We start from the raw sequence: 27,514 nt of genomic DNA, 5'->3' as shown, positions 1-27,514 counted from the left end.
GCTGTCATGTCAACACAAAAGAATGTCAACATGCTTTTTACAAATGAAAAGAGTCTATGTTTGTAAAAATATGTGGTTTTCTTTGTATAAATAGCTATAGTTTTCCATGTTTTCTACTTTAAAAATAAATTGATTTCCCAGCTCATAGTAATCAACAAGTAGTGCAAAAAATTCAGTTCAGACTGAAGATTTTAGCTTCCCTGGGGAACTGGAGTATTCAGAAATTACAGAAACATGCCAAAAATTAAGGCACTCCAGGAACAAGAACCTTGAAATCTTCATGTGCTCAAGTTAGAGAGCTGTCTATGGAGGTGCCCAATAGTAGCATGTGAGACAGCTCCAGCTTCCAGCAGGCCAGGGTGCTGTGTGACACCTGGCAGCCCTCAGCCCCATCCAGCATTAGGCACCTGCCTGTCACGGAGCATGGCAGAGCCCTCACACCGGCAGGATCTGGCACTTGGCTCACATGGGCACGCTGCCCACTCCACTCACAATGGAAAAGCAAAGCCTCTGCCACAGCTGCCATCCATAAAAGAGCGATAACAACATCTCTGCCTCACAAAAGTACTGCAGGGAAAATTGAATTTGAGGTGGGAAGCATTCACAGACAAAAAGTGGATTTTTATGAGCAAATTTGGAGTCTTTTTAATCAACAACTAAACATTTGGAGCAACATAGTTATTATACCTTGCATCCAAAAATACTGCTAAGATCACATACACAAAACCAGAGTCCTTCCTCTGTCATCCTCCTCCAGATCCTGCAAGGAAATGCCACACAGAAAAGTATATTTTTTTTACATACAGTGATATATTGCATTTGAAGCTATAATTAAAAATATAATTAAAAAGCAAAACCAATTAATATTGTCCACTATGGTAAAAAAAAATGAATCACTGGACTATACATCCATGGAGGTATGGACAATATATCCATCTTAACTATGGGTTACCAACCTAGAAAACAAATACTACTTTAAAAATGGCTCAGATGAAAAGGAACATTTTATGAACTACCACCACTCCCCTGAAATGAGCCTCAAGAACTAAAGGTAAAACAAATAACAGGATCCAAAACTCCAGAGCTTCAAACACACAAAGAGAGGCCTTGTACTACAAAAACAAATGAAAATTTATAGAATTGTTTCTAAAGTTGGAAAAGACTTTTAAGATCATAGAGTCCAACTATCAATGAAGCACTGCTAAGTCCACTACTAAAACACATCCTTGAGTACTTTATCTACATACTTTTAAAAACCTCCAGGGATGCAGACTCAACCTCTTTCCTGGGCAGCCTGGGAAAAAAACTGTGATTTTTCCTCTTGTCCTACAACTCATTACTTGCAAGACGAGACTGACCCCCACCTTGCTATAACCTCCTTTCAGGCAGTTGCAGAGAGCAACGAGGTCTCCCCTGAGCCTCCTCTTCTCCAGGTTAAACAACCCCAGCTCTCTCAGCCATTCTTAAGACTTTTACCCCAGAACCTTCACCAGACTCATTCCTCCTCTTTGGATGCCTCCAGCATGTATATATAAATATGCAATATGTAAAAAATACATATAGAGAAAAATAAAATCTACACAGTAAAAACAGGAAAAAGCACATTGCAACTAACCAATGCCATCTGAACAGTCCTGATGAGATTCAGTGACCCTCGCTGCAGAGGGTAGGCTGGATATTTGAATTGGAATGAGTCCTGCCCCATTTGCAATCACCACAGCAATTTATCTTTCTTATCTTGGACACCTAGCTTAGAAAGAGATGAATGGCCTTCTGGAGGCAATTATTTCTGTAAATTTAATGGAGATATAAGAGTAACCAGCTCAACACAGGCATCTAAATTTTAGGCAATTAAATTTGGACAGAGAATTAAACTTGTGTCTACTGTTGGACCATAACTCCAAGACTACACATCCCTGACAACAGGCATCAAGACAAGAGCACAAAAGCTACATTTTGAAATGCACAGGCTAATATTTACCTACTGTTAGAATGCAATTGCAAGAAGAGTTTTCATTTTGTCAGAAAAGATAAAGCTTCTGCAAAATATGCAAATCATAACATTAAGAAAAACAAAATTCTGTCCTTATAAACAGCAATAAAAATATGTATAAACACATTCAAACTCTTCTGAGAATCCTAAGAAATCCCCTAGTTTCCTGAATGTCAAAGAAAAAGTCCTTCTTAGAAGGAATTAAACTTGTCCTTCCTCCTCTTTCCTCTAACAGGAAGACAGAAACAGCTACTACAGTCAGTCTTGTAGAGGACTTGCCCAAGAAGTTAACTCATCATTTTACCACCCCTTCACCATTGTCTGAACTTCTTGACTCAAGAACATGACACAGATTGATCTGGATGATTTCAGGGAAATGGCTACTTCCAACACTGCATTACTTTTATACGTAGAGCACCAATGGCTACCAAAGATTCCAGAAACAGGCAGAAGGGAGAAAGTGTACATCGGGATGACTGAATGATGTCCTTCTGGGAGTCACCATCTCTCAGCACATGCAGAACCACAACGGCCAACAGCACAGCACTGCTTGCACAGTCCAGTGTAGAATATTTTTTACACCAAAAAGTAAATGACTGCCTCAACATTAAAGAAAGAAACTCCTGACAAGCAAATAATGCACGTAATGGTACAACTCTCAAAGTCTGCAAATTCAGGTATCTACCTAAAAAAAAAAAATTGCTTTTAATTTCCTCATTGAACACCCATACCCATAACTTCCATTTTGTGTGACTCAAACTTGCAACAAATGGCATGCAGACAGTTCACAGTAACAATAATGCAAAACCTTACAATTTCTACTCTGTTTCATCCTATGTGCATGTGTCCTATTCTTCCATCTTGCACTTCCTCTAGCAGTTTCTGAAGTTGATTTTATAACTACGGTTTCACATGTAGATAGAAAATTCAGGAATAGGAAAATAAAACTCTCAATCATGTATCTAATAGTTTAGACTGAAAAACTACATGTTGTTTTCAAAACCTATGCATTACTACACAAAATTACATTAAAGACACAGATAATAACAGAAGAGAAAGAAAATACAAACATTAAATGTCAGACAGATTTCATAAACAGTATTTTATGTGTATTTACTCACACCACTTCAGGCATAAGCAATATTATAATATGCTGTAACTCTTATCTTCAATAGCTACTACTTGCAGTCCACACTAAATACAATATTATCCCACCCTTAAGACTTTTTTTTCTTTTGCTCTTTTTTGCTACTTTTTTTGTAAGGATATTGTGATCACAGGATCCAAGTGAACAATACAAAATAATTAAACGTGCCTTCAAGGGTTTCCATAAGGTAGGATGACACTACCTTTCACAAAATGGAATTAAGCAGTTAGATTTTAGTTAAAAGTACCAAAAAGACAAGCTTTAACTTTGAACGCCCTGCTTGAAACACCTACAGGGTTTTTTTGGCCTGAATAGTTATCATTCTGATAAGAATTAAGAGATGTGCACTGAATGTGCAATCCACACTTCTGAAAATTCTGACTCCAGCTTTCTCCATTGCTCTGCTTTAATTCCTGGTCAGAATTCCCACTCTTTCACTTCTTAACCTTCCCTGTCTGATGCAAAACAGTCTTATCTCAGACACTGTCTGAAAATGAGGAGAGCATCAGTGAACTGTTACAGAGATACTCAGTACAGGGAGGCAGACAAAGAGCACTTCACTGAGTATGCTCAGGCAAAGCACCTTGGCATCTGGTGTACCATTTTTCTCCACTGGCAACACCAAACCGAGCAACGCAATCGACACACCTGAGGGACAGGATGTCATCCAGAGGGACAAGCTCAAGAAATGAGCATGTGGGAATCTCAAAAGGTTCAGCAAAGCCTAGTGCATTGTCCTGCACCTGGGTTGGAGCAACCCCCAGTGTCAATACAGGGTGGGGGATGAAGCGATGGAGAGCAGCCCTGCTGAGAAGGACTTGAGGGTGCTGGTGGATGAAAAACTGGACATGAGTTGGTAACGTGTGTTCAGAGCCCAGAAAGCCAGTGGTATTCCAGCCTGCATCAAATGAAGCACGACCAGCAGGTTGAAGGAGGTGATTGTGTCCCTCTGTTCTGGTGAGATCCCACTTGGAGTGCTGCATCCAGCTATGGGGTCCCAAGCACTGGAAGGATGTGGACCTTCTGGAGCAATTCAAAAGGAGGGACATAAAATTATCAGAGGGATGGAATCTCACCTTTGAGGAAAGGCTGGCTGAAAGAGCTGGGTTGTTCAGAATGGAGAGGAGAAGGTTCTAGGGTGACCTTATTGCAGCCTTTCAATACGTGAAAGGATTTATAAAAAGGATGGGGACAAGCTTTTAAGCAGGCCCTATTGTAATAGGACAAGGGGTAATGGTTTTAAACTAAAAGAGGGTGAGATTACAACTACATATAAGCAATTTTTTTTTTTTTTACAATGAGAGTGAGGAAACATTGGAACAGGTTGCTCAGAGAGGTTGGTAGATGCCCTATCCCTGGAAACATTCAGGGTCATGAACGAGGCTCTGAGCAACCTGATCTAGTTGAAGATGTCCCTGCCCATGGAAGGGGGGCTGGACTAGATGTCCTTTAAAGGTCCCTTCTGACCCAATCCATTCAATTATTTTATTAATGGCATGAAGTTGGATATGCATGCCAAAAAAATTGTTCATGACCTTAAAGCCTCAGAAATATTTTTCACACACCAGAGCTCTTCAATTCACACTGAGCACAGGAAAACACTTTTAATGTAATCCACAAAGAGATTCAATAGAAGGCACCCCACTCCCCCCTCTGTATTCCACTGACAAACTGTGAATACCTAACTAAACAACTCAGTAAGGGCTTCTGTCTTGCTGTACACTCAGTCTATGCATACCTTTATGGCTCACTATTTATTTTGTCTATATTGATTTAAGGACCTAGACATTGTCTGCTCAAAAATAAAAATTTTAAAAATGCTTCTCATGAGACCATTTTCACATCCCTCTCCACAAACACGATTTGCTCCCTTTTCTTTGATATTACTCATAACTCTTTGAAAGATCAAGTCACTGCCTACACTTTGGCAAGACTATTACTCTGTTTACTAGTGAGAAGTTAATGGTTTGACAACAGAAGATTTGGCTTTCATGCAGACTGGTCAAATAGCCATGAGTCACAGTGCTGATCTCATAAAGTTGCTTTGCCCATACAAATTTGATCCGAGAACTCCCTTTTTACTCACAAACTTCTTCCTCAACCAGGCACTATCTGCTTCTTCACCAGCCTTTGCAATGCATTTTGCCTATCTGCACTTACACCTGTATCTCTTCTGAAGTTTGGTTAATGGGTAGATGCAATTCCTGATCTCTGTGCTAACACTTGCAATCATAAAATTTACTGTGAAGGGTCCTGCCTCACAAAAATGCACAATAGCACACATTCAAGTATTCCTGACATGAATTAAATTCATACATTCTGCTCCTAATTCTGAAAATTTTAATGGGTCTGAATTAACTCCAGTTCCATCTTTTATTAGGCAAATGACAATATATCATCAAAACTTCTATAATTAACTACAAGTGTATTCATAGCTCCACCTATTTTATCAGTGCAGTGAGATGGAGTAATTTGTGAGCAAGCCTTGGGATATAGAGTGGCGTTGTACAGGCACTAAGGCTTCAGATGCTTGAATGCTGCTCCAGCCATGAGCAGCATTTACACATTCAAACCTTCCCTTGACCAAAAATATGCCTTTAAACTCTTCATACAACTGAAAACTGCAAGCTTTGGTACACACAAATGCAAAGGACACTGATAAAAATCGTGACAGAGAAGAAATAAGGGTGAAGAACAAAGGCAGAAAAAATGACAAAATAAGTAAACTTGTCGCTTTTTTTTTTAACATGACTTCAACTAAGACAATTTTCTGCACTCTGATGTTCTTTCAGCAGAGGCCAGAAAGGATATGCAGAAAAAATTGGAGCAACGTGAGGTATGTCTTTATTGCCACGAACATGTAACTAGTATGACTACCATTTTGTCATATAACTAGCTGTTTTTTTAAAATGCTTTTCCTTTTTCTCTCTTTGCTATAGGGTTATTTATTATCTAATCTAGTATGTTAGCACATGTGAAAACATTATAAGAGGAGACTCATGTTCTTGTGATCTGTTCAGTGTACTGCTGATTAACTGAAAGTGCTAATTACCAGCAATTCTGCTATCCTTCATTAATACACACCCACCCCTGCTCAACTACTTCAGGTTCTGTTTGCCTTACAAGTTTTACAGACAGTTAAATTCCAGTCTACTTCCATCTGAAGTATGAAGAGCTAAACACCTTAGTACACACCTGATCTTGATCTCTGACAGCTGAGGGAGGTGTTAGAGAGAAAAAGTAATGCATCAGAATAAATAGAGAAGTTAAAATCACAATAGAATACAACTAACTTGGAGTTAGGACAAGTTATGGTGCCTTATCATGAGAGTTAGGAAGAAAAAAAAAAAAAAAATCAAAAGTAAGACTCAGGACCATCATCTGCCTTATTTTGAATAAATCAAGATATGTTCAGCTGAATCTATGAAGACAGTCCCCATCAAAAATTATTCTCTCCTGATCTGCAGGATAACTATCTGCCAGTAAACATATATGTTCTATAATATAAAACATAAGAGAACATCACCCCTCTCAGCCATTTTCATTTTGGACAAATTCCAATAAAACCCTTCCTACACCTGCTGAAATTTTATCTACTTCAGTATTTCAAGAAATGGTCACTTTCAATCTGTCTTGAATGAAGAGCTTAGCTTCTGCAAGCATGAAGGGATTTTAAAACATTTTAACGCAGCTGCACGTCGTCCTAGCAAAGAATAACTGCAGTGGATAATTGTAACACCAAATAACATCGTGCACAAAAATTAGAATTCATCATACAGCATTGCATAAACAGGGCATCCCCCCACAATTTCAGGGCTAGGTATCTGACCCTTTGCCACTTCCTTCTGTTGAACTTGCTCTAAATGCAAAAATACACACAAAGGGGAAAAAAAAAAACAAACCCACAGACTGACTCACTAAGCCTAAGGGGTAATTTGCCTGAGATCCTGAGGCAACTCCAAAGAAAGTTTATTATATATAAATTGGAGAATGGCTTCAAAGAAGAATGACTATTCACAACAGTGTGCATTACAGATTCACAAAGCACAGGAGGCAGAATACACGTCTCAAATCCCCAGGGCCTGAGCTGGTATCCATTTTACCTAGAATGAAACACTCCAGCTGCTAAACTAACGAGCGTAAGGCAGAGACAGGCACTTTTGCCAAATTTATCTCCCCTACTTTTGTATTCCGGATTTGGAAAAAGCAAACATTTCAAAGATTAAATAGATAAACCATTTCACACGAAGTCTAGTTTATTCATTTTTGTTTTAATGACCAAATTGAAAAGTTTTTAAAATGCAGTTCAATTAGTCTTAGGAAACCAGCGATTATATATTATGCCGTTTGTCCAGCAGCCATGTCACACAAATGAATTCTAATCACGCAAGCCAATTTTAGCCAAATTTGACAAAGAAACAGAGGTCTCAAAGACACCTAAGTTTCCCCTAAGTTTCCCAGAAATCAGCTGCCTGCTAGGAGCAAGACATACAAATTAGCAGTTGCATTGTGGAAAAAGGAAACAGAACTTGGCTGTCATCCATCTCCAGCAGGAGCAATCAACTGGTCAATTGAAGCACTCGCCTAGTTCCAAACCAGCCATAACACAGGCTGGTGCTTGCCAAATGGAGAGGGACGTGAGAGGAAGCCAAATGTGGTCTGGGGTAGGACAGGCCACATGAAGGAAAAGAAGGTGTGTTAGTACACAGGTGCTGGGGAATACCAAGGGCAGTGCAGCATCATGGGAGTCAAAGAGGAAAGTCTGCAATAATTAGTTTAGTATTAGGAACTTGAAGAGAGCCACACTTCAGATTTCCATAGATCTGAAATGCTTATTTTCAACTTGCTTTTCATTTCATCAAGTAAATGAGCCAAGTAATCATACAATGCTATGACCCAAAACTGGACTATTTACTTTCTTTACAAAAGTTTTAAAGTTTATGCTCTAATAGTCTGATTAATAAATAATGAAATCAAGTCTGTGCCACAACATTTAGGAAGCTAAAAAGTACATAGTGAAACATACATCTACATCCTGTAGAAAAATAAATTCCCAGTATATGACAGGAGCAGGAAGGCAAGCAAGAACCAGCAGAGATAGGACATCTCAAGCAATTACCACTGCTCAGCTGAGAAGTAGGAGCTGGTGACACCTTCCATCTGTGAAACAGTAAATCAGGTATATATATCATCTTCACAGAAAGATGGCATGATAACACTAAACTTTTTCATTCTGCATAGGAACATACCCACATCCAGTCACCAATTCTCACAGAACTGTACAAGCCAAGTCCTACTTCTTGTAACAGCAAATAATGGTTGTCAAGTCTTACACCCAACTCTTCTATCCAAAATCAAAAGTACATAACAGGCCAAAAGACACCATGCAAAAGCCACACACTTGCAATTTCAAAACTTCCAGGTAATTTACCATGCACTATATTTAGCTTAATAAGCCAGTAATTAACTTTTTTGAGGGGTAGGAAGTTGAATAATACCGTAACTGCATCACATCACATTTTCTCAGTCATGTGGTCTATAATGACTGAGATTGAATATGCATCTCCCTTCATCTTGCTCCTTTTCCTCATCTGTTTTTCCTAAACTCTCCCTCCTGTCTGACCTTCTCTACTTGACAGTAAGAAAGCAGATCACAAATACAGAACACCTTTCTTTTGAAGACTAACTAGAAAGACCAGGTTTCCTCACCATGATAAAGACCAAAGAGGGTATTTAACATATCCATACGGTTGCAAGTGACATTAAGGAGATAAAAATGGATTGGCTACTCACCATCTCTAAGAGAGCAGGTGAGAAATTGGGCAAACTTAGGAAAAAGGTGCTTCAGACAGCATATGAAGGTGTTATTCACTATTCTGACACTGCTAAAATTTAACATAGGCTCAAGAAAGAACTGCACAGATCCATGGAAAAGAAGTTTATCAAAAGTTTACTAGAAAGAAAATATCTAGCTGAGGAAATTGCCGAAAAAAACCCAATAGTTAAAAGCTGGGGAAATATTCTGAGACATCATCTCTGCACATTTGTCACACTCTCGGGCTTCTCTACAAACATGAGTTATTGTACTTGATTAGAGACAGTTCTGGGACAGAAACTTTGATCGACACAGTAAAAGACAGCTGAAGATCATCCCCCGTAGAGACTAAACAAGGAAAGATGTGCATGAACAGAATGATTTATGCTGCTTGGACCTGCAGCAAAGTCAACTCAAAATACTACTTCCACTTAAAATAAAGAGATCTTTTGTGCTGGTCTCCACACGCTCCAGTTCAGAAATTAGAGAAATCAGAAGTTTAGGTAGCAGCCCACCCAAAAAAAGTCATTCTAGTAATGGTATAATAAAGTACTTACTTTCCCTGTTATATATGTTCTATAATGAAGAAGTACATTACTTTTTTTCTTCACATAAGCATAGCTTGTGCTGGCATAAGCATGTCAAAATTTTATTAACATGACCACATTAAAATAGATGCATAACTTTTCATCAAAAAAAAAAAGCAACAGAAATATTTTTTTGGGGGTGGGGGGAGAGTGTAGAGGATGATATGCCAGTAAAAATTGAACAATGCAAGATGTACCACCATAGTAATTCCTTGGCCAAAAGAAACACCACGGAGCTCAACAATTAGACTCAAGTGATACTCCTCCTTCCAATCACTGAGACTAGGAAGTAGCTGAACAAAAAGCAGCTCTGTGGGTTCATGGTGTAGAACAATTTGAACACAAACCAGTGTCCCTGTAGAGTGGTAAAGCCTAAGGACATGCTGGGCTGCAACAACAAGACACTAGTCAGCAAATCAAAAAACGTTCTTTTTCTCCCCATAGCACAAAGGCATATCTACTGTATTGTGTCCAGTGTCAGGGGTCCCCATTATGAGAGAAAACCCGCAAACTGAAGACAGCCCATTGAGGAGTTTTAGGGGCTGCAACCCATGTTCATAGGAGGAGACACTGAGAGCACTGTTGTTTATCCCAAAGAAGAACAGACCAAAGAAGGAAATTGTTGCCCTGCCCACCATCTGAACACATTTTAAGGAGACAAAACCAGTTTTGAGTGCTGTGAAGTGAAATGAGAAAGTGCAAGAAACACAGGCTAAAACACGGGAAATCTCAAATGGACATAGAGAGAAAAGTTTTCCCAAAGAATGGCTAAGCACTAGAGCAAGCTACCCTGGAGATATTCAAAGCTCAGCTAGACAAGACCTTGAACAAGGTGACCTAGCTTGAGTTATCCCTGCTCTGAGCAAGGGCTAGGACTAGGAAGGCCTCTTGAGAATCTGGCCAAGTAAACATTTTTTTAAAATTATATATTGAGAACAAAAACCCCAAAATCTGGCATCTTTGTAAGAATTAATTCCCAAAAATAATTTCTCAGAGGAACCTTTTCTACATTTTTTCCCAGCAAGGATACTTAAAAGTTGGTTTATTGAGACTGGAATGTGTAACGTAATATTCTTACATATAAATAACAAAAGGCTCAATCTTTAGTAGACCAAGTACAAATCTGATCATTTTTAATCACCTTATTTAGCTTATCAAGTGTACTCATGAATGAGGTTATTAATATTTCTCAATTCAAGCTGTAAAATCTTACTTTATTACCACACAAAAGCAGCACTGAACCATAAAGCTACAAAATGAAACCTGGAAACATTATTAATTGCTGTTTTCTTATTAAAGCATGTCTTCCACACTAGTGTCAGATCTGGACTACTTCTGCTTCAAGATACTTCATATTAATTTCAGAAATAATAAAAGCTTAACATGCCCAGTGTTTGCTGACTCAAAAAGCAGGATGATAAGAAAATATCTTCAGTTTTATTTGAAACGTTTGAAACAGAATTTTATGACCAAAACAAAGACACCAAGAATAACTGCTATAGTGGGTACTGCTCTTAGAGAAGCAATTCAAGTCCTCTAACTAAAAAAAACTTAGCTTTTTGAGACACTCAAGGCACATCACTCCCTCCTACGTATCAAAACTGGCACAAACCAAAAAAGAAGTTACAATCTGCTCAGAAGAAAAGGATCAAAGATGAGGATCACTACTGAAACAATGAAGTACGTTAAAACTGAAACACCAAGCAGAAAGTAATTTGCTTTACAGCTGTGGTCATCAATGCTTAAAATACACACATCACTATTACTGTATAATTCTAACTCACCACAGAATTTTTTTCTGGATACAGAGCAGTTGTTTTCAAAGGTGTCCTATTTACTCTTATTCTACTTTGTCTAAAATAACCATTTCTACAGACGTTTAAGACTAGCTTTATAGCACATTTACAAAATATGACTCAAAAGTAAGCAGCATGAAGGCATGCACTCTTGCAATGCAAAAGAACACACACAGAGACTTGTTTACAATTAATCTGAAAAGCTCTACAGCAACAGATTCATATATTCCTAAAACTAAAAAAAAAAAATACTGCACCTATGAGGCATTCTAAAGAGCTTACAGTGATTATATCCAAGTTGCAGTTCAACAGTGTTGTGGTTTACTCCAGCAGGTAGATAAACACCATGCTCACCAAAAAACCACTCATTCCATGCTCTTGTTTGGCGTGAAATTGCAAAATTTAGAGGTAACCACTGTACCAGGGACTTGGCTGTACCATCCCACACACCCTACTACCACTCATAGCTACCCAGACCTGTGGGCAAATGTCTGTGTCGTATTCTTATATAGTTGTTTCACCCTGAACAAGACCCAAAACACATTCAGGAGACAGAAGTAGGAACATGCTGGCTTGAACATGCTGAGGATCCTCCGGGATCCTCCAGAGCTACTGCAATTGGCGTGGAGGAGAGCGGGAAGCTGGAGGAGTGTCTCCCCTGCAGCCCAGACTGCCCGAGGAGGAAAGGGGCACAGTGCAATGATGGCTGGTTCCCGTAGATGGCTCCCGAAGCTCGGAGATGGCAGCAGCGCGAGCACAAGCATCACCGCGGTCTCACAACCACAGTCCGAGCGGGAGCCAGAGCTACAAAATTCAACACAATGTAAACCTCAACCCAGCCCCCAGAGATGATGAACAGCACAACATGGAACATACACAGCAAGTATTGTTACTTACAAAACATATATACACTTAAACATGTATACACTTAGACATTTAAAGCAAGTACTGTTGATATACAAAACAGCTCTGCACACACAAATCTGTGCTGTAAACTGAAAGAGGGTAGATGAAGATGAAATATTAGAAAGAATATTTTACTGTGGTAAGACACTGGAAGACACTTTGCAGAGAAGCTGTGGATGCTTCATTCTTGGAAGTGTTCAAGGCCAGGCTGGATGTGGTTTTGAGTGATCCAGTCTAGTGGAATGTGTCCCTGCCCATGGTAAGGGGGATGGATGGAACTAGGTAATCATTAAGATGCCTTCCAACCCAAACCATTCTATAACTCCACAATTACAACAAATTTGTTTCAACATGCTCCAGTCAGATCTTCCACTATTTCAAACCTTTATGTCCCATATTGGATACCAAAAAAGGATTGTCTTGATTTAACCAGCAGGTAGCTGAACACCACACAAACACTTGCTCATTCTTTCATCCACAGTGGAATGGGGAAAAGAGCTGGGGGGAAAAAAGTAACATTAGTGGGTTGAAATAAAGATAGATTAATAGGACACCAAATGATGTTCCTTTCATACTGTTTACCTAAATGTTCTTTGAAGTAACAGGCAAAAATTAGGTGCTGAAGTAGCTCACTATCAATATTTATTTTCATATTCTTTGCTTTAATTAATACTTTCAATGTAGTATTTTGGCACTGCAGGCTAAAGAAGAGAAAGGATTTAAATTAAGGCCTCTAACACTCGAGATTCATCTAACCTCCCAGCCAGATGATGTGTAATCAGAGAATAATATATGTTCTTTATTCTCCCGCTTTTTTGAATCATCCTCTAATTAAAGCTTTCACTTCCTTTCCTTCCCAAGTCAGTCACCGAAACATTTCCTATGACAGAAAATTACTTCCTGCTCTGTCAGTAAGTTGGAGGGGGGGAGAAGGGGAGAAATAGTCAGTTATTACTGTTATTAAAAGATAAAAATTATGTTATTATTTTAAGAATCAAACAACATAGACACACAGTAATTATTCTGAACAGAGAAAAAATACTGGAAGACATTTAAGAGCAGAATTATGCAGTTACAAAGCACGAAGTTCATCCCTAGTGCAACAGCATGACAAACATATGACCACAGCTAAAGCATAACAACAATCACTCTTCTAGACTAAATTAAGCTTTTTCCATTTCCACATGTTATTATTATATGGTGGCATGGTTTAGTTAGGAACCAAAACATAAACTAAGAAAGCAGAACAGAGACTACTGTAGTGTTCAGAAAGACATTCTCTTTCCTTCTCCCCGTTCCCAAACCTAGAGAAAATAACACACTGGTAAACCCTCGGCAGCATTCCCAAAGGAAATCTTTTCCATCTCAAAACCACAAATAGAGAATCTTTTTGCCTAAGCGTCCAAAATCATAAATGAGCATCAGCTACAAATTTCTGCAGTAGTTATTTGATCAAGGCTGAAAACTCGGTGGATTTACAAAACTTAACACCTCAATCATAAAAACACCTTCAAGTTCTTGTTTCCTTATTTGCTTATCCCATAGAAATTCTCTCTACATTTAACAATTCTTCAAAATGAAATTCAAATTAAATGTATGCCAGAAATTTTTCAGACCAAACTCACAGTGGCCATTTCTTTGGCCATTAAGAAAGAGATTACCACAAACTGTTACTTATCATTTAATGACGCAAACATTGATTGAAATTATTTTATTCTACATATTCAAGAATGATTTAACTATTAAACCCAAACATGTTTACCTTAATATTTTAAGCATAAGCAACAATGCATCCACTTCCTTCATTTACTCTGATTTTCATAGTTACAAACAAATCTGATGTCATTTTGTATCAAAAATTGTAGATACTACTCAAGTGAAAAGTTCCAGAGGTATTTGGCAAGTATTTGCCAAAAGACAGAATTCCAGGTTGTTTCTTACACCAGCCGAACTGCAATTCTCAAATCTATCAAAACCTACCTGCATACTACATATGACTGTGTATCGTACTTTACATCTGAATTAAAAAACACAACTTTATGTAAGTTGTTTAAACCAAGAATCATGACTCTGCTCATTATACATTCTGTTTTCAATGAAAAGCAGTTTGATGGATCATATTTTTACATAAGGATCCTCTCAGCATTCCTTAGCAGCTCATTACTTCAACACAAAGTGTGCCTCATTCAGAAATCACTACTCTGCACAGTCAGAACTAAACCCTTGAAAATCACCCACCATCTCTTCAGCTCCTTCACTGATGCTTTCCCCCCTCGTGCTCTTCTCCAAATAACAGTTAAATGAAAAACTTCACACTCGCTAGTACTTTCAACTGTGTAACAGAAAGAGTGCAAAGATAAAAAAGGTAATGTTCATTAGCATTACAATTCTAAAAAATAGTTTGAAGTTCACCTCCGCTTTGTATTTAAAACTGTCTTGGACACAGTATCACAGTTTAAAAAGTAAAAGAAATAGTATGTACTTGGAAACTCTGAGTAAACTTAACTGCTCTGATGCCTTTTAAAGCTTCCCATGCTCCCACTTTACAATGAGCCTAACAGAAATTATGGCAACATCAATCAAAAGAAGTGGAAATGTGATTCCATAATAAATGGTAACTTCCATTCTATCATTTTAACAAGCAATACCATGAAACAAGATGATCCAGCTGTTGAAAGATGTATTTTACCTATTCAGTACACTGCCATCAATATCGGAGCTAAGTGATTTCATATCCTCAATAAATAAGAGAATATTATTATTAATGCCTTTCATAAGACTACTGGATAATGCACACTTCTAGCCTGTGATTTGATGCTGTACCCCGATTTACATCTGTAAGTAAATACTGAGATCACACATACTGTATTTTACAACAGTAGAAGAATATAATACAGTGAAACTTCAGCAGAATGAAAGAAAACAACTGAACATGAGTCTCTAACAACTACTTAATAGAAGAGATTTAGTGATAACACAGGCACACCGTTATCTAGCAGTAATAGCTGTGATGCAAAAATGTCAAACTTTTCCAGGTAACACAGAGATGTGCCCAAGATAACCCCACTAACTCCAAACTTTGATAAGATAAGCTTCCAGCAAGCAGCACTGCTGTAAAACAAGCAGATGCTAAAAACCATCCCGGCAGTCTGAAACTGCTGGACAAGAGCTCTTGCAAGCTTTCTGCTCCTTGAGAAGATAGTCTACTCCATGATTCATAACAGGCCACAGCAAGTTGACACAACTCGCAACACTGTGGAGGGTTACTTTGTTCATGCAACAAAATTCTTAAAATTCTTTTATTTTTTTTCTTCTCAGATACAAGCCATGAACAGTCTTTCTAACTCACATTTTCCCAAGAATATGCTGGCAGCCACCCTAAAGCGTTAAACTGAACACAAATATACTAAGGCTGGGGCTGTGCCAAAGACACAGCTGCCACGCCACTGAGAGTATCTTGAAGCTGTCTTAACACACATGGCTTTTTCTCCTCTGGCTTTCTTCAACAGCTTTTCTTCAGATATGACACAGCACTAGAAGCTCGAGCTGTTCCTGGAGCACTAGGAGACAAACAAGAAAAAAGAAAAAGCCAGTCTTGACCACTGCCCCCAGACAGCACTCCCTTATAAAGAAGCGTGTTCAGCAGTCTGTTTTCCAGTAAGTCTTCACTTGCTGTCAGTTAATGCCATAACTCTCATTTCCAAAAGCTAGGCTACCTTTTCCAAAGCAAAGGGTTCAAAATTATGCCAAACAAGAACACCTGTCACGCTTCAATTACTTACCAGTGGTACAAAGATTATTTAAACCACTTTCTTTTTCCTTAAACGTGCAAAGACGCTCAAAGGTTGTACATCAGTCCTAGAGCTGTCCAGTCCTCCTGATATCTGACACCTTATGAATATGCATTACATTAAGTACATAAAAAGTGATTAGAAACATGCATATACTATTCATCCCCTAGAGAGCCTTTCCTACTTCCTGTCAGCTCTATTGGAATTACTCTTACTGGAATTAAATATGCTCCATTTTCTCTAAAGAAGTAGAAAATGCAGTATTCCTGAAAGTATGAACAATATTCACAGCTTGGAGCATCAGTTTTAAATTTATTTTAATTTTATTGCACAGAAAAAAAATAACCAATGTATAGGATATTTAATATCCCATGTTTCCAAGTGTAATTCTCTTTAACTAAAACTTCAGGACAGCTTCTTGCTACTAGGTATTCCTACATGTGTTATTTACATAAAGCTGTATTTTAACCAGTAGCGACACACAAAATATACACATAGAAAATCCTCATGAATATCACTTTGTTATTAGTATGAAAGGTAACAGTACCTTACTCCAAAATCACCAACTACCCTCCCACCTGCTGCTCAAGTACTCAGAATCTGGAGAATGTGAGCACATAGACATTGAAGAGACAAAAGAAAAAAAAAAAATCTGTCTCAAGAATCTTATGATTTCAGAACGCAAAGTCTTTGCAAAGGTCTTTCTCCTTAGATTCGGTTCATCTACATGCCACATCTACTCCAAATGTCTTAAATTTCCACATTCTAGATGACACAGGCTTTCTGACTAATAATTTAAATTACCAGGAACATGTAAGTTTAAAAGAACCTACTTTTGCTCAAATGGTAAGATACTGACCCTGAGAAAACCTCAGACTTTTCAAACACACTGATGCTTTTATTAATTCACCCTTCCATTGGGAAGTTCATTTGGGTTTGCTGGAAAAGAAAAATAATAATCAAGCATGTTGCTATTCTATCCTTCCCTCAAATCCCTACCAAAATACCATTTACACTACACTGAGAAACAAAACTTCTCCTAGGGAAGAGGTAAATCAAGCCAGTACAGTAAATTCCAATTGTGTAACAAGCTCCATCCCATCACTTTACTTATGTGATGATATATATTAGTTTAACAACAGAAAAATTGACAGAAAGTCTTATGAAACTCAGCAGACTGGAGATAATGCGCAGTGTTTAATATGAGTTCTTCGAAGTGCACAAAAAGAGGTAGAAAGAAGGAAACTAGAATGTCACTGACTCAAACTCATTAGGTAACGCTTGTCCTAAGTATTTGCATCCCATAAAGAAGGCTAAGTCTAAGAATTACAACACTAAGTAAATAACTTCTGAAACAAGACTCAATACAGTCAAAATTTCAAGGACTCTGAAAAGGAGACTAGCTATGGGAAACCTACACATTTCCAGGGAACTCGCTGATCAGAAAAAAATCAACGTGAGACACACTATACCAAGAAAAGCCAGGACACTGATAAGGTGGGTGTCAAAAAGAGATCTGCAGCAATTTAAAGGTCTTTAACTTTAGCTATGTTGCAAGTAGAGTAAGCTTTCTCCTTTTCTCTTTTTTTTTTTTTTGTCCACAGTAGCAACAACTTCACTCTAAGTTGCAACAATTCTATAAATCAGGGACATCCTACATTAGTGCTTTAGCTTCCGAGCTGAAGAGAAACCTGCAAGTGAAGTCTGTGTCCCTCAAGACTGTGCATAAATCGATTCGAGATCTCACATAAAAAGATGCAGGGAGAGTCTTTCCCAGCAACTGATGAAAACCAGAAGGGTGAGCTGCAGCAAGGCAGTGGAAATCACAGCTGAGATGGAGTGCATAGGGGACCATCACACTTGCTTTGCCTTTTCCCTCTGTTTTCAACAATTTGGTTCATTTCTCTCCAAATCCTCCCTCCGTCTTCTCCAATAAAGGGGAGAAAATCCTTTCTTCAGAACTATGGTGTGATGACACTTACCTAACAATGCAAAAATATGAACATATATAGTGTTTTAACTTATGCAGTCAAGAGCTATTTAACACAGCTATAAACAGTTCCATTTTTGTCAACGGTGGCCAGAGGCAGATGATCCAAGTCAAGAATGCAAACCACAGCAAAAAGTCCAGAGTAATTCCTGGCTATCAGCCATTTTAGAGCTGGTAGTCCACTGCAGAGTTCTGTATTCAGTATTCAGTGCAACTATTCCTAGATGGCTTTGCCTAATTACATTTTAACTCGCTCACACTTTTTCTGCTCTACAATATCATGTGGCAAATAAGTTCAACAATTTAATTACACATTGCTTGACAAGCTACTTTAATTTTCATCAGGTAGCAAGTTTGATTCACTATGCGGCCCAATTCCTGTCCTAAGAAAGATAGCTACTCTTCCTTTCTATTAACCATTTCTTTATGATCTATGGATTTTATAGATCTCTATCATCTCTTCCCCTATTGCTCTGTTTCTCAGAGTAAAGATCTTGATCTTCCCAGCACAGAGTATCTTCCAGACCTCTCATCCGATTTTTCAGTGTCTATGAAATCCTTGCTGTGCTGGGATGATTACATGCACGCTGTTAATGATTTCAGCACACCACTGATGAACATAATTACCTAACAATGATTTAATTCTTTGTGAAACAATTCCTAACAGCTGACCACTGCCCTTCTCACTTATATATGTAACAGGAGGAAATTTAGAGCTCATCACTGTGTTGATAGGTTTGCATTATTTTCCCCTCTATGAGCATCATTTGGAATTCACCAGAACAGAACTACACTTGAATACAGAAGAACTGGACAACAGCTTTGGAAGAGTTTGCTGCAAGTACCCAATTAGTTCAGATTTTACCAATACCCAAAGATCAACAAACTGCTACGGTGAGACAGTATTGTCACTCCTTAGGAATATTTTTAATATAATGAACCTCTTAATCCTAGCAGAAACCTACTGCTAACATTGTTCCAACATGAAGCAATCATTTATCTACCTAGTTTCTCATCTTTAACCAAGCATAATTACCCTCAGGATAACCATCTGTCTTATGGCAAATAAGCTTTGGTTGAGGTCCTCAGTCAAACGTTTTACCCACTTTTAAACCCATCTGCTACTGACTTCCAATAAGCACTGTAAGTGCTTTCCAATTCTAGAGCTGCAGCATTCAGTGAGCAATAACTGTGTAGGATTTGGTGAGTAAGAGATCTACTTTCATTTTATGTCCTGCCTGCAGATTATATAAACCTCACCAAGTTCACCCCCTTCAGTTTTCTCTTCTGCAAAGTGAGGTGTTCCAAACATGTTAGTTAGTCCCCTACTTCCTTCCATCTCCTTATTGTACCCATGGGTATTTTCCCTTATTTTCCACCTTTTCATTATAACCCTAAATTTGTTATTGTAGTTGTAACAATTCCAGCAAGTAACAGTTATTTTTTCAACACCCAGCATCTTCTTTAAAAAGAAGGAAAAAATAGCATCTGAATTAGTTTCTTGGGGTTGCTTCCTTTAACAGAATGCAAAATGCTGCACCTTTTGCACTCCTTCAGAGTAAAAATGACAGGAAAAATTCAGGTTCTAACTACCCATTACTTGTGACCCAGCAGGAACGCAAACTGATCAGTCAGTAAGGGATACATCTGAACAAATAAAAAATGCAATGATGTGGCATTTTGTTTAGTACTAGCATTTTGAGATTTCATGGTACCAAGCAAACTTCACAAGATTTTGCACATCACAAAAGAAGTCTCAAGAATCTCAAAACAGATGCATCTCTCCTGTGAAACACGAGATGTGTGTTATGCTTGCATCTAAGGAAAATTTTGTCTCCTGCCTGAGCTTGCTCAATATGCAGGAACAAATTTCAGCTGTGATTTCCAAAAACGTTTTATTGGAATAGCAGAATTCTGGAACTGACTACTTTGCCAAATGCCTGCCGTGCTCTTAGAAAATGGTGTTAGATTCCTCCCTTTGACAACTTCCTTGTGTTTCCAGGCATACACCTAACTTTTGTTTTCGAGCTTGGATCATATCAGATGATTAATGTTACAAGCGGACACATGCGAAGAAACCAATCTTAAACCCAGAGTTACTCAGTATACAGCACGTCACTTGCTGAAATACCAAAAACTCAGTTTAAAAGTCCGTATCAACTCGATATTTTTCACTTACAAAGAATATACAGCCATGATGACATTAATATAAGGTTTTCTCAGAGACTGTTTAGCAGTATTTTGTTTCCAAACAACTAGTACAATTCCAGCTCCTCTTCATCTCTGGGAGTAACTTTTCATCATCACAACATTGTTTACAAAATACATTATGTTTTACAAGACTATTTCTTGCCACAGAGTTACTAATTTTTATGGCATTACACACTGCAATAAAAAACAATATCTGTACTAGTTGACAAAGAACTTGCAAATACATTTAGCTGTACTACAAAAATCTTTACTTATCTAGTTTGCACCTCTTGTTTTTCCACCAGGTCAATCAACAGACCCGAGATCTGTCAACCATAGGCTAAACCTGCTGTAGGCCACGGCATATTATTCATTTTTGACAATATATTGGCATTTCTATGTAAAAAATTCCCAAGTTCTGCAAAGATCTAGGAGCACTGTAGAGGTCTTGGCTTGTCATATTTTCTTGTGAAATGCCACCCAAGAAATTTAAAAAAATCAAACAAACCAACCAAAAAACACACCACAAAAAAAGTCTGTTGCAAGCCATTAAGAAGTGCTTTGCGACTCATTGTTTACATAAACGGACGTATTCTGCAGTTCTTCTGGACTTCACTTTCAGTAATAAAACTGGATTCACTAATTCATGCTCTATTAAGGTCTATATTTTAATAAGAACACTGGAAAACTGGTTCTGAAATTCATTATTGCAACTATAACAATACAAAAAATTCTGCCACTTGGCCTTCCTCCTCATGTTTGATAATTAAATAAAAGTTAATACAGACCTTCTCTTCCAAGACAGAATATCTTTTTCACTGACATGTAATGCAAACACCTTATCTCTCCCCTAGCTGGAGCCAATATCTCATTCCAAGGAACAGTGTAGTGTATAACGAAAAGAACTAGCACCAAGAAATGCAGACTTTCAAATAGAGCTGCAAGGATCCATCTTCAGAAAAACTACAATTCTGCATAAACTACAGTACACTCATTTTCATAAAACACCATCATCACTTAAAGGAAAAAAAAAAAAAACTCCCAGCTTTACCTACCACTGTTATGTTTACTGGGTAGGGCTACTTTACCTTTCAGAAACTGACAGAAATGTAATTGATATACTGTAGGTAAACATTACAAATTCCCGGGCAATTTTGTAACAGATTACTCTGACAATACCTGGTTGGGGGAAGGGAATAGATATATAATTACTGTTCAGTATTAACTACACTGTATTGCTGTTTAACTTGAAAAATAACTTTATTTTTAATTCAGAATAATAAAAGGTAAGCACTAGTTGCAGAAATTGACATAAACAAGTGTCTACCTTAACACTTCTAACCTTGTAAGATTTAAGAAACTTACTGTAAAATCCAATCAGTACAGGCAGTATTTTACAAGCTAGCAAATTTTCAGCTAAGCAAGCACAACGTTTTTTTACTTGAGATGCCATGCAATGCTTCTGCAGTTTAAGTGGGGACAGATTTTACTATATAAACTCAGTTTTGGTTTTGAGCTAGAAAACTTATCATTCAGACATCAGGTAACAGGAACAACCAAATTGGTAGAAAACATTAACTATTTAGGAGTAGTCAGACACATAATACTACATTAAACGCCACTGAAGGCTCACTCACAGATGTGTTAAATAACTCTAAGATCTAATAATATGAGAAAAATCATAATTTACAGCAACAGCAAAGCCGTTAGAAGCATGGATGTTCAGGCTACTATTATTTTTAAAGTGCATGAACACAGCTAAGCAAGATTTGCAAATCATTATTTCTTTTTCCACTCCACCTCACACTCCTCAAAAGTATATGCATTAATTCCTCCCTCTTCTATGCTACCCTTCCAAATGCAACTAGGTCAAGGCATAATTCCAGTGGACCTGATAATTAGGCCATTACTTGCCCGATCAACTTTCAGCCTCTGGCTCCCACCCTACAGGACTGCAAGAATAACAGGTGTTTACAGCCATTCAAGAGTCCACATTCCCAAGGAGAGCAGCAAACATTGCAGAGGGAAAGATGGTTTCACAGGCATCTCCTATTTGTACTGCCAAAACCTGAAAGCCATTTACCAATGGCACTCATTCAGCTGAAAAGGCAATGAAACAACTCAAGAGCTGAAAACTGTGAAAAAATCTTGAATAGGCAACAGAAAGCAATAAAATCAAACTAAGAAAATAAAACTATTTTTATGGAAAACTTTTGCATTTTCAGAGAGGTTTAAGTACAGAAGCGGAGAGGGGCAAGTTTCAAGTCACATTAAATAAGCTAATGTTATAAAAAGTAGCAGAAATAGTTATGATTATTTCAATTCAGCAATAGCCAGCAAGCACAGGATTGTGCACTCTAGTATCACTTAGAACGGTACTTTTGAATCTCGAAACACTTATCCAAGAAGCATACCACAAGACATGTAATTACTCTACTTGGTTACTATTACTACAAAGTAGCACAGCAAAAGTTGGCCCAACAAACACAGCATCACCTGAAGGTTAAAGGAGGTGATTATCCCACTGTATTCAGAACTGGGGTGGCCTTACCCGGACAACTGTGCACAGAACAGGAAAACTGTGTGAAGGCCTTAAATAGGGAGGAGGGCAACAAAGCTGATGGTATGGCCTGCGAGGAGCTGATGAAGACTTTGGCTTGTCTCGATTGGAGAATAGGAGGCTGAGGGGCAAACTTCATTGCTCTCTTCCTACAGCCTCCTGAATGGGGGAAGTGCAGAGGGAGGTGCTGATCCTTTCTACCTGGGATCCAGTGATAGGATGGACAGGGATGGTTCAAAGCTGTGTCAAGGAGGGGTCAAATTGGACATAAGGAAGCACTTCTTTACTGAGGGTATAGTCAAACACTGGAAGAGGTTTCCTAGGGCAGCGGTCAATGTCCCAAACCAGTGAAAAATTTAAGAGGCATTTGGCCAGTGCCCTTAATAACATACCAAGGTTTGGTCAGTACTGAAGTCATCAAGCAACTTGACTAGATGACTGTCACAAGTCTCTTTCCAAGTAAATTATGCGGTTTTATTCCAAATCACATGATACCCACTTTCACCTTTTCCATCTTAGACACACATGAAACCACGTTCCAGGACAACTAGTAATGTAAACAGTAAAACAGAAATATCCCCAAAACATCACTGAAGATAACTTGGCATATGTTGCTTTGTGCTTTAGCAGTTAGCACTGAACGTTAGGTTTGATGAAAGACTTTCAAAGTAATTATTGAAAAAAGTCAGTGTTGACTAATAAGTCAATCACTTCAACAAAACAATGAAATAAACAAGCAAGCCCCAAAACAAAACAAAAACTTCCTACAATGCGCACTCACCTCTAGGCTAGCAAATAAGCGTTTACAATAGGCGTTTTAAAAGCACAACTCGTTGAAACACCTTGTTCCAAAATGGATATTGCGCGCCCAACAACTGGGACTAAGCAGAAAATACAAGTACCCGAGTTCAACCTCACGTATGCCTCATTTACCCTACCTTAACCCCACTTTTTCATCTTGCCTTCCTTACTGAAGGGGCGCAGTGAACAACCCCAGCACTACGGGCGGGCGCCAGGCCTCCTGGCGAGGCCGGTCCCGGGGCAGGCGGGGAGGCCTTCGCCGACCCCGAGGGGCCCTCGGGGGTGGTCCCGGGATAGGGGTGCCGGCCCTCCCCGCAGGGCCGCCGGGACGGGCCCGGAGCTCCTCTCCAGGGCGAGCCAGCGCCAGGCCCCGAGCGCACCGGGGGCTGCACAAGCCCCTGCCCGCCCCCAACAGGCTCCGAGCGGAGCTGGGGCGAGGACGCTGCCCCGCACCGCACGCCTCAAACACGGGGGAATGCCCAACCCGCCCCGCCGCTCAGAGTCACCCCCGGAGGCGGGGGCGGCGGTGCGGCCGAGCTCGGCCCCACTTACCAGCCCGACTCGGAGAGCGCCGCCCGCGCCCGCTCGGCCATGGCGCCTCCCCTGCCGCTCACCCGCAGCACTCGGGGCCGCCGGGCGCTGCGGGGACCCCTGGCACTCACTCGGAGGGGAAGGAGGGACGCGGGGCCCGCTCGTTCCCCCACCCCGCGGGCCTCTCCGGGCTCTTGGGCCGGCCGGGGGGAGGGAGGGGAGGGGGGAAGGAAGGAGGAAGGAAGGGGCGGAGGCGACGCAGGCAGAGACGAACAAAGCCCGCGACCGGCGGGTGCCTGGAAGCTGCCGCGGCCATGGCGGGGAAGGGAAGGAGTGCGGGCAGCGCAGCGGGCAAGCGCCGGCCCTGCTCCTGCGGCTCGGGGCCTGCCTGCTGCCGTGTACTGTCGGGAAGGGCTTGGTTAGACGCGTTTCATCTGTAAACTTTATTATTGACAGTTCCGTTGTTCTGGAAAAGGCTCCCCTCCGTGCCCTCAAAACACGTGTTGCGAGTGAGGAGGGACTTTTAGAAGGGTCTGGAGCGCACGTCACATGAGGAGCAGCTGTGGGAACTGGGGCTGTTCAGCGTGGAGGAGGCTCAGGAGGGGGGTCGGGCTCTTCTACCCGAGGACGAGTGCGAATGGCCGGGAAACGGCCTCAAGTAGTGCTGCAGGAGTTTTAGATGGGATAGCAGGAAAAAGCTTCTTTACAGAAAGGGTGAAGCATTAGAACAAGCTGCCTACGGAAGTGGTGGAATCACTGCCCCTTCAAGTGTTCAGAAAAGCTGTAATGAGCACTGATATTAACGTTTTTGGGCTTTTTTTATTTGTTTGGTTTTGAGTTTTTGTTGTTGTTTTTGGTTTGGTTTTATTTGCCTTTTTAATGGGAATTATACTTTAACAGAATAGCACTATTTTGTTATTGCCGTTACAAGTACCCAGTGCCCTCGGGTGCCGGAGACGGGCGCGGTGGGAGCGCTGTCCCCCGTTTACTCTGTTATTCCAGCATTCACAGAAACCGCCAGAAGGTGAATATGAGCAGATCAGGAATTAAGAAAATGCTTTTCAAGGCCTTGGCACTCAGAGTTTCTGCCTGCAGGTGAGATCAGCTGCTCTGCAGAAAACACTGACCATTTGCATTAGTACATCATGTCCAGTTATTTCTGTAACCCCTCAATGCCAAATTGTTTTTTTCAGCACTGTTTTGAAATTTGTCTACCTGTTATGTTTGTCTATTAAAGGTAGACTTTTCTTCATGGGTCATTTTCATCCTTAAGATGTTTCCGTTTTTATGCAGCATCTTCAAGTCAAAGCTTACAGTTTTGCTTTTGTTGAGGGGTTTTTTTTGTTGGTTTTTTTGTTGTTGGTTTTTTTTGGTTGGTTGGTTGGTTTGGTTATTTTGATCCACCTGAAAACCTCTCTTTGCTATACTGAGTACAAATCACTCAGGTTTTTTGCCCACAACACTGTGCTGCTCATTTGTGGTATTTTCTTTTGTGTCTATAACTATAGAGTATATAACCATATACTCTAGGACAAAGATTTTGTCAGAAGTAGGTATGGTGTCCTGTCTGGCTACTTTTTTTAAGAAGGCATATATATCTGAGTTGATAATTATTAAAAACTTGACACAAATGAAGGAAACAAAACCTATACTATTCAGGTTCAACTGAACATGCTACACATATCCTTGAAGCTTTCCTGGTCATGAGCCTTAACACAAACCTAAAAAAAAAATTTAAACATAATTTTTAAAAGGCAGCTTAAAAATGGAAGACTGACCTGTGATTTCTGCTAACAAAATCTCAAAATAATGAATATAGACGTAACAAAGTGTTAATCCTTGTGGTGGTCATTAAACAACAACAACAAAAAAAGTAGCAGGGGGTGCATTATTCATTGGGAAAGTGGATTTTCAGAGGTTGTGCAGTCCTGTGTCATGGCAAGGCTCCAGCTGAACATGATCTGCCAAAGGAATAATGTCAAGGAGGACTAACTAACCGAAGAGCCTCAAAACAAACCTACTGTATGTCTGTACCAAAGAAACTCTTGAATTAGTGATGAGGGATACTGTAAAGCAGAAGAGTCACACTGCAGTATCAGTGGCCAAGTCACACCTGTGTTGCAACAGTAGCAGCTACTGATGGAAAAGCATTAGCAGATAGGTGGAAGTGTGGTTCCGGTTCAGAACTTATCATGCAAAAGAAATGGGAATAAAAACACCTTGCATTTGGAATCTGACCTGTCTGCACGTTAGATTATCAAGAAAAGCTTTGTAAACATTGTAACTCAAAATGGGATGCCCACAGAGCCAATTAGTAAGGGATGGAGTATGACCTAGGAGAAGATAATGAGAATTACAGACTTTATACAGTGCCTCGTGTTAGTCTAAGACATGGAGGGTTTTGCTTATTTAAATCTTCATTGAAATCACCAGGCAATTATACCAGCAGTTTATGCCAGCATAGGGCTAGCTGTTGTACCTCATGGCACTGAACAACATCTACTATAAAGAAAATGCAGGTGCTGTGCTTCTTTGAGGTCTGCAGGCATCTAAGAAATTAATTATATGCAAGCTGAGATACACGTGTGTGTATATATTCACACGTGCCTCCTTTTGTGTAGAAGTCCCCATTAGTGGGTGTTTCTCTGCTCACAGAGGGCACTGCCTGAGATTTGTAGTTGCTGTTGGCTGTGCTGCACTGAGGTGAACAATTAGTTCCACTGTAAAACAGAAGGTGATGCAGTGCCTGCCAGGCAGTCAGAAACCTGCAGATAAGACCTTCTGTACCAACTGTTTGTGATAAAACATCCGTAGAGCATATTCTCTATATCAATCACCTTTAGAATAAATGACTGCTGAAGGTAATGAGCACCGGAGTACCTGGGGCTGTACTGGGTCTGACCTAAACCCCCATGTGTCTGTAAGGGACTCTGCCTCCAGAGCTTTCTCTGAAAAATGCTTGTTGCTCCAGATGAATCAGTGCATCACTGTCCACAAAATTCACATGGATTTCTTCTGTCCAAACTGCCTAAAATGCAGTTTTGTTTGACTGCTGCCCATGGGACAACTTAATCTATGCCAAAGATGTTATTTCACAATGTTCCGTAATTTTTAATACCTGAAAGGGTTGGTCTACTCAAGCAGCTCTGGTGAGAGAGAGCTCTAACAGTCAGAACTAGTACACAGCACAAGACAGCAAGAGCCAGTTTTTGAAGCAGCCCTGCAGGCTCCTTGATTCATTGGATTGATTCATCCTTACTCCCTTTATCTCCTGCCACTTTCAGGCCCAATCCTCTTGGTTAGCAGTAGGCTCACAAAACTGGGGAGCTGAACATTTTGACCGTGCTTTCCAGAAATGGGCAAGAGCAGAAACCCATAACGCTCATTGAGTTACGGCATCGTTCACC

At 39.7% G+C, this 27,514-nt stretch overlaps 1 protein-coding gene across 3 annotated transcripts in view; it reads right to left on the bottom strand.

Moving 5' to 3' along the window:
- Positions 1-24,328, bottom strand: part of TDRD3 (tudor domain containing 3) — a 92,134-nt gene extending 67,806 nt beyond the window's left edge. The window contains exon 1 of one of the 3 annotated variants that reach the window (XM_088159731.1): positions 24,129-24,328. Coding sequence is in view for 2 of the 3 variants with exons in the window: in XM_014895359.2 (XP_014750845.1) it covers positions 24,129-24,169 (41 nt within the window). In the remaining variant the exon portion in view is untranslated. The remainder of the gene's footprint in view (positions 1-24,128) is intronic. The other 2 variants (XM_014895359.2, XM_014895358.2) reach the window with 2 other exon arrangements.
- Between the last annotated feature and the right edge of the window lie 3,186 nt (positions 24,329-27,514).

Source organism: Sturnus vulgaris, chromosome 2 (genome assembly GCF_052056855.1).
Source record: "Sturnus vulgaris isolate bStuVul1 chromosome 2, bStuVul1.hap1, whole genome shotgun sequence".
NCBI classification, from domain to species: domain Eukaryota; kingdom Metazoa; phylum Chordata; class Aves; order Passeriformes; family Sturnidae; genus Sturnus; species Sturnus vulgaris.
This window is presented reverse-complemented; position numbering and strand designations above follow the sequence as displayed.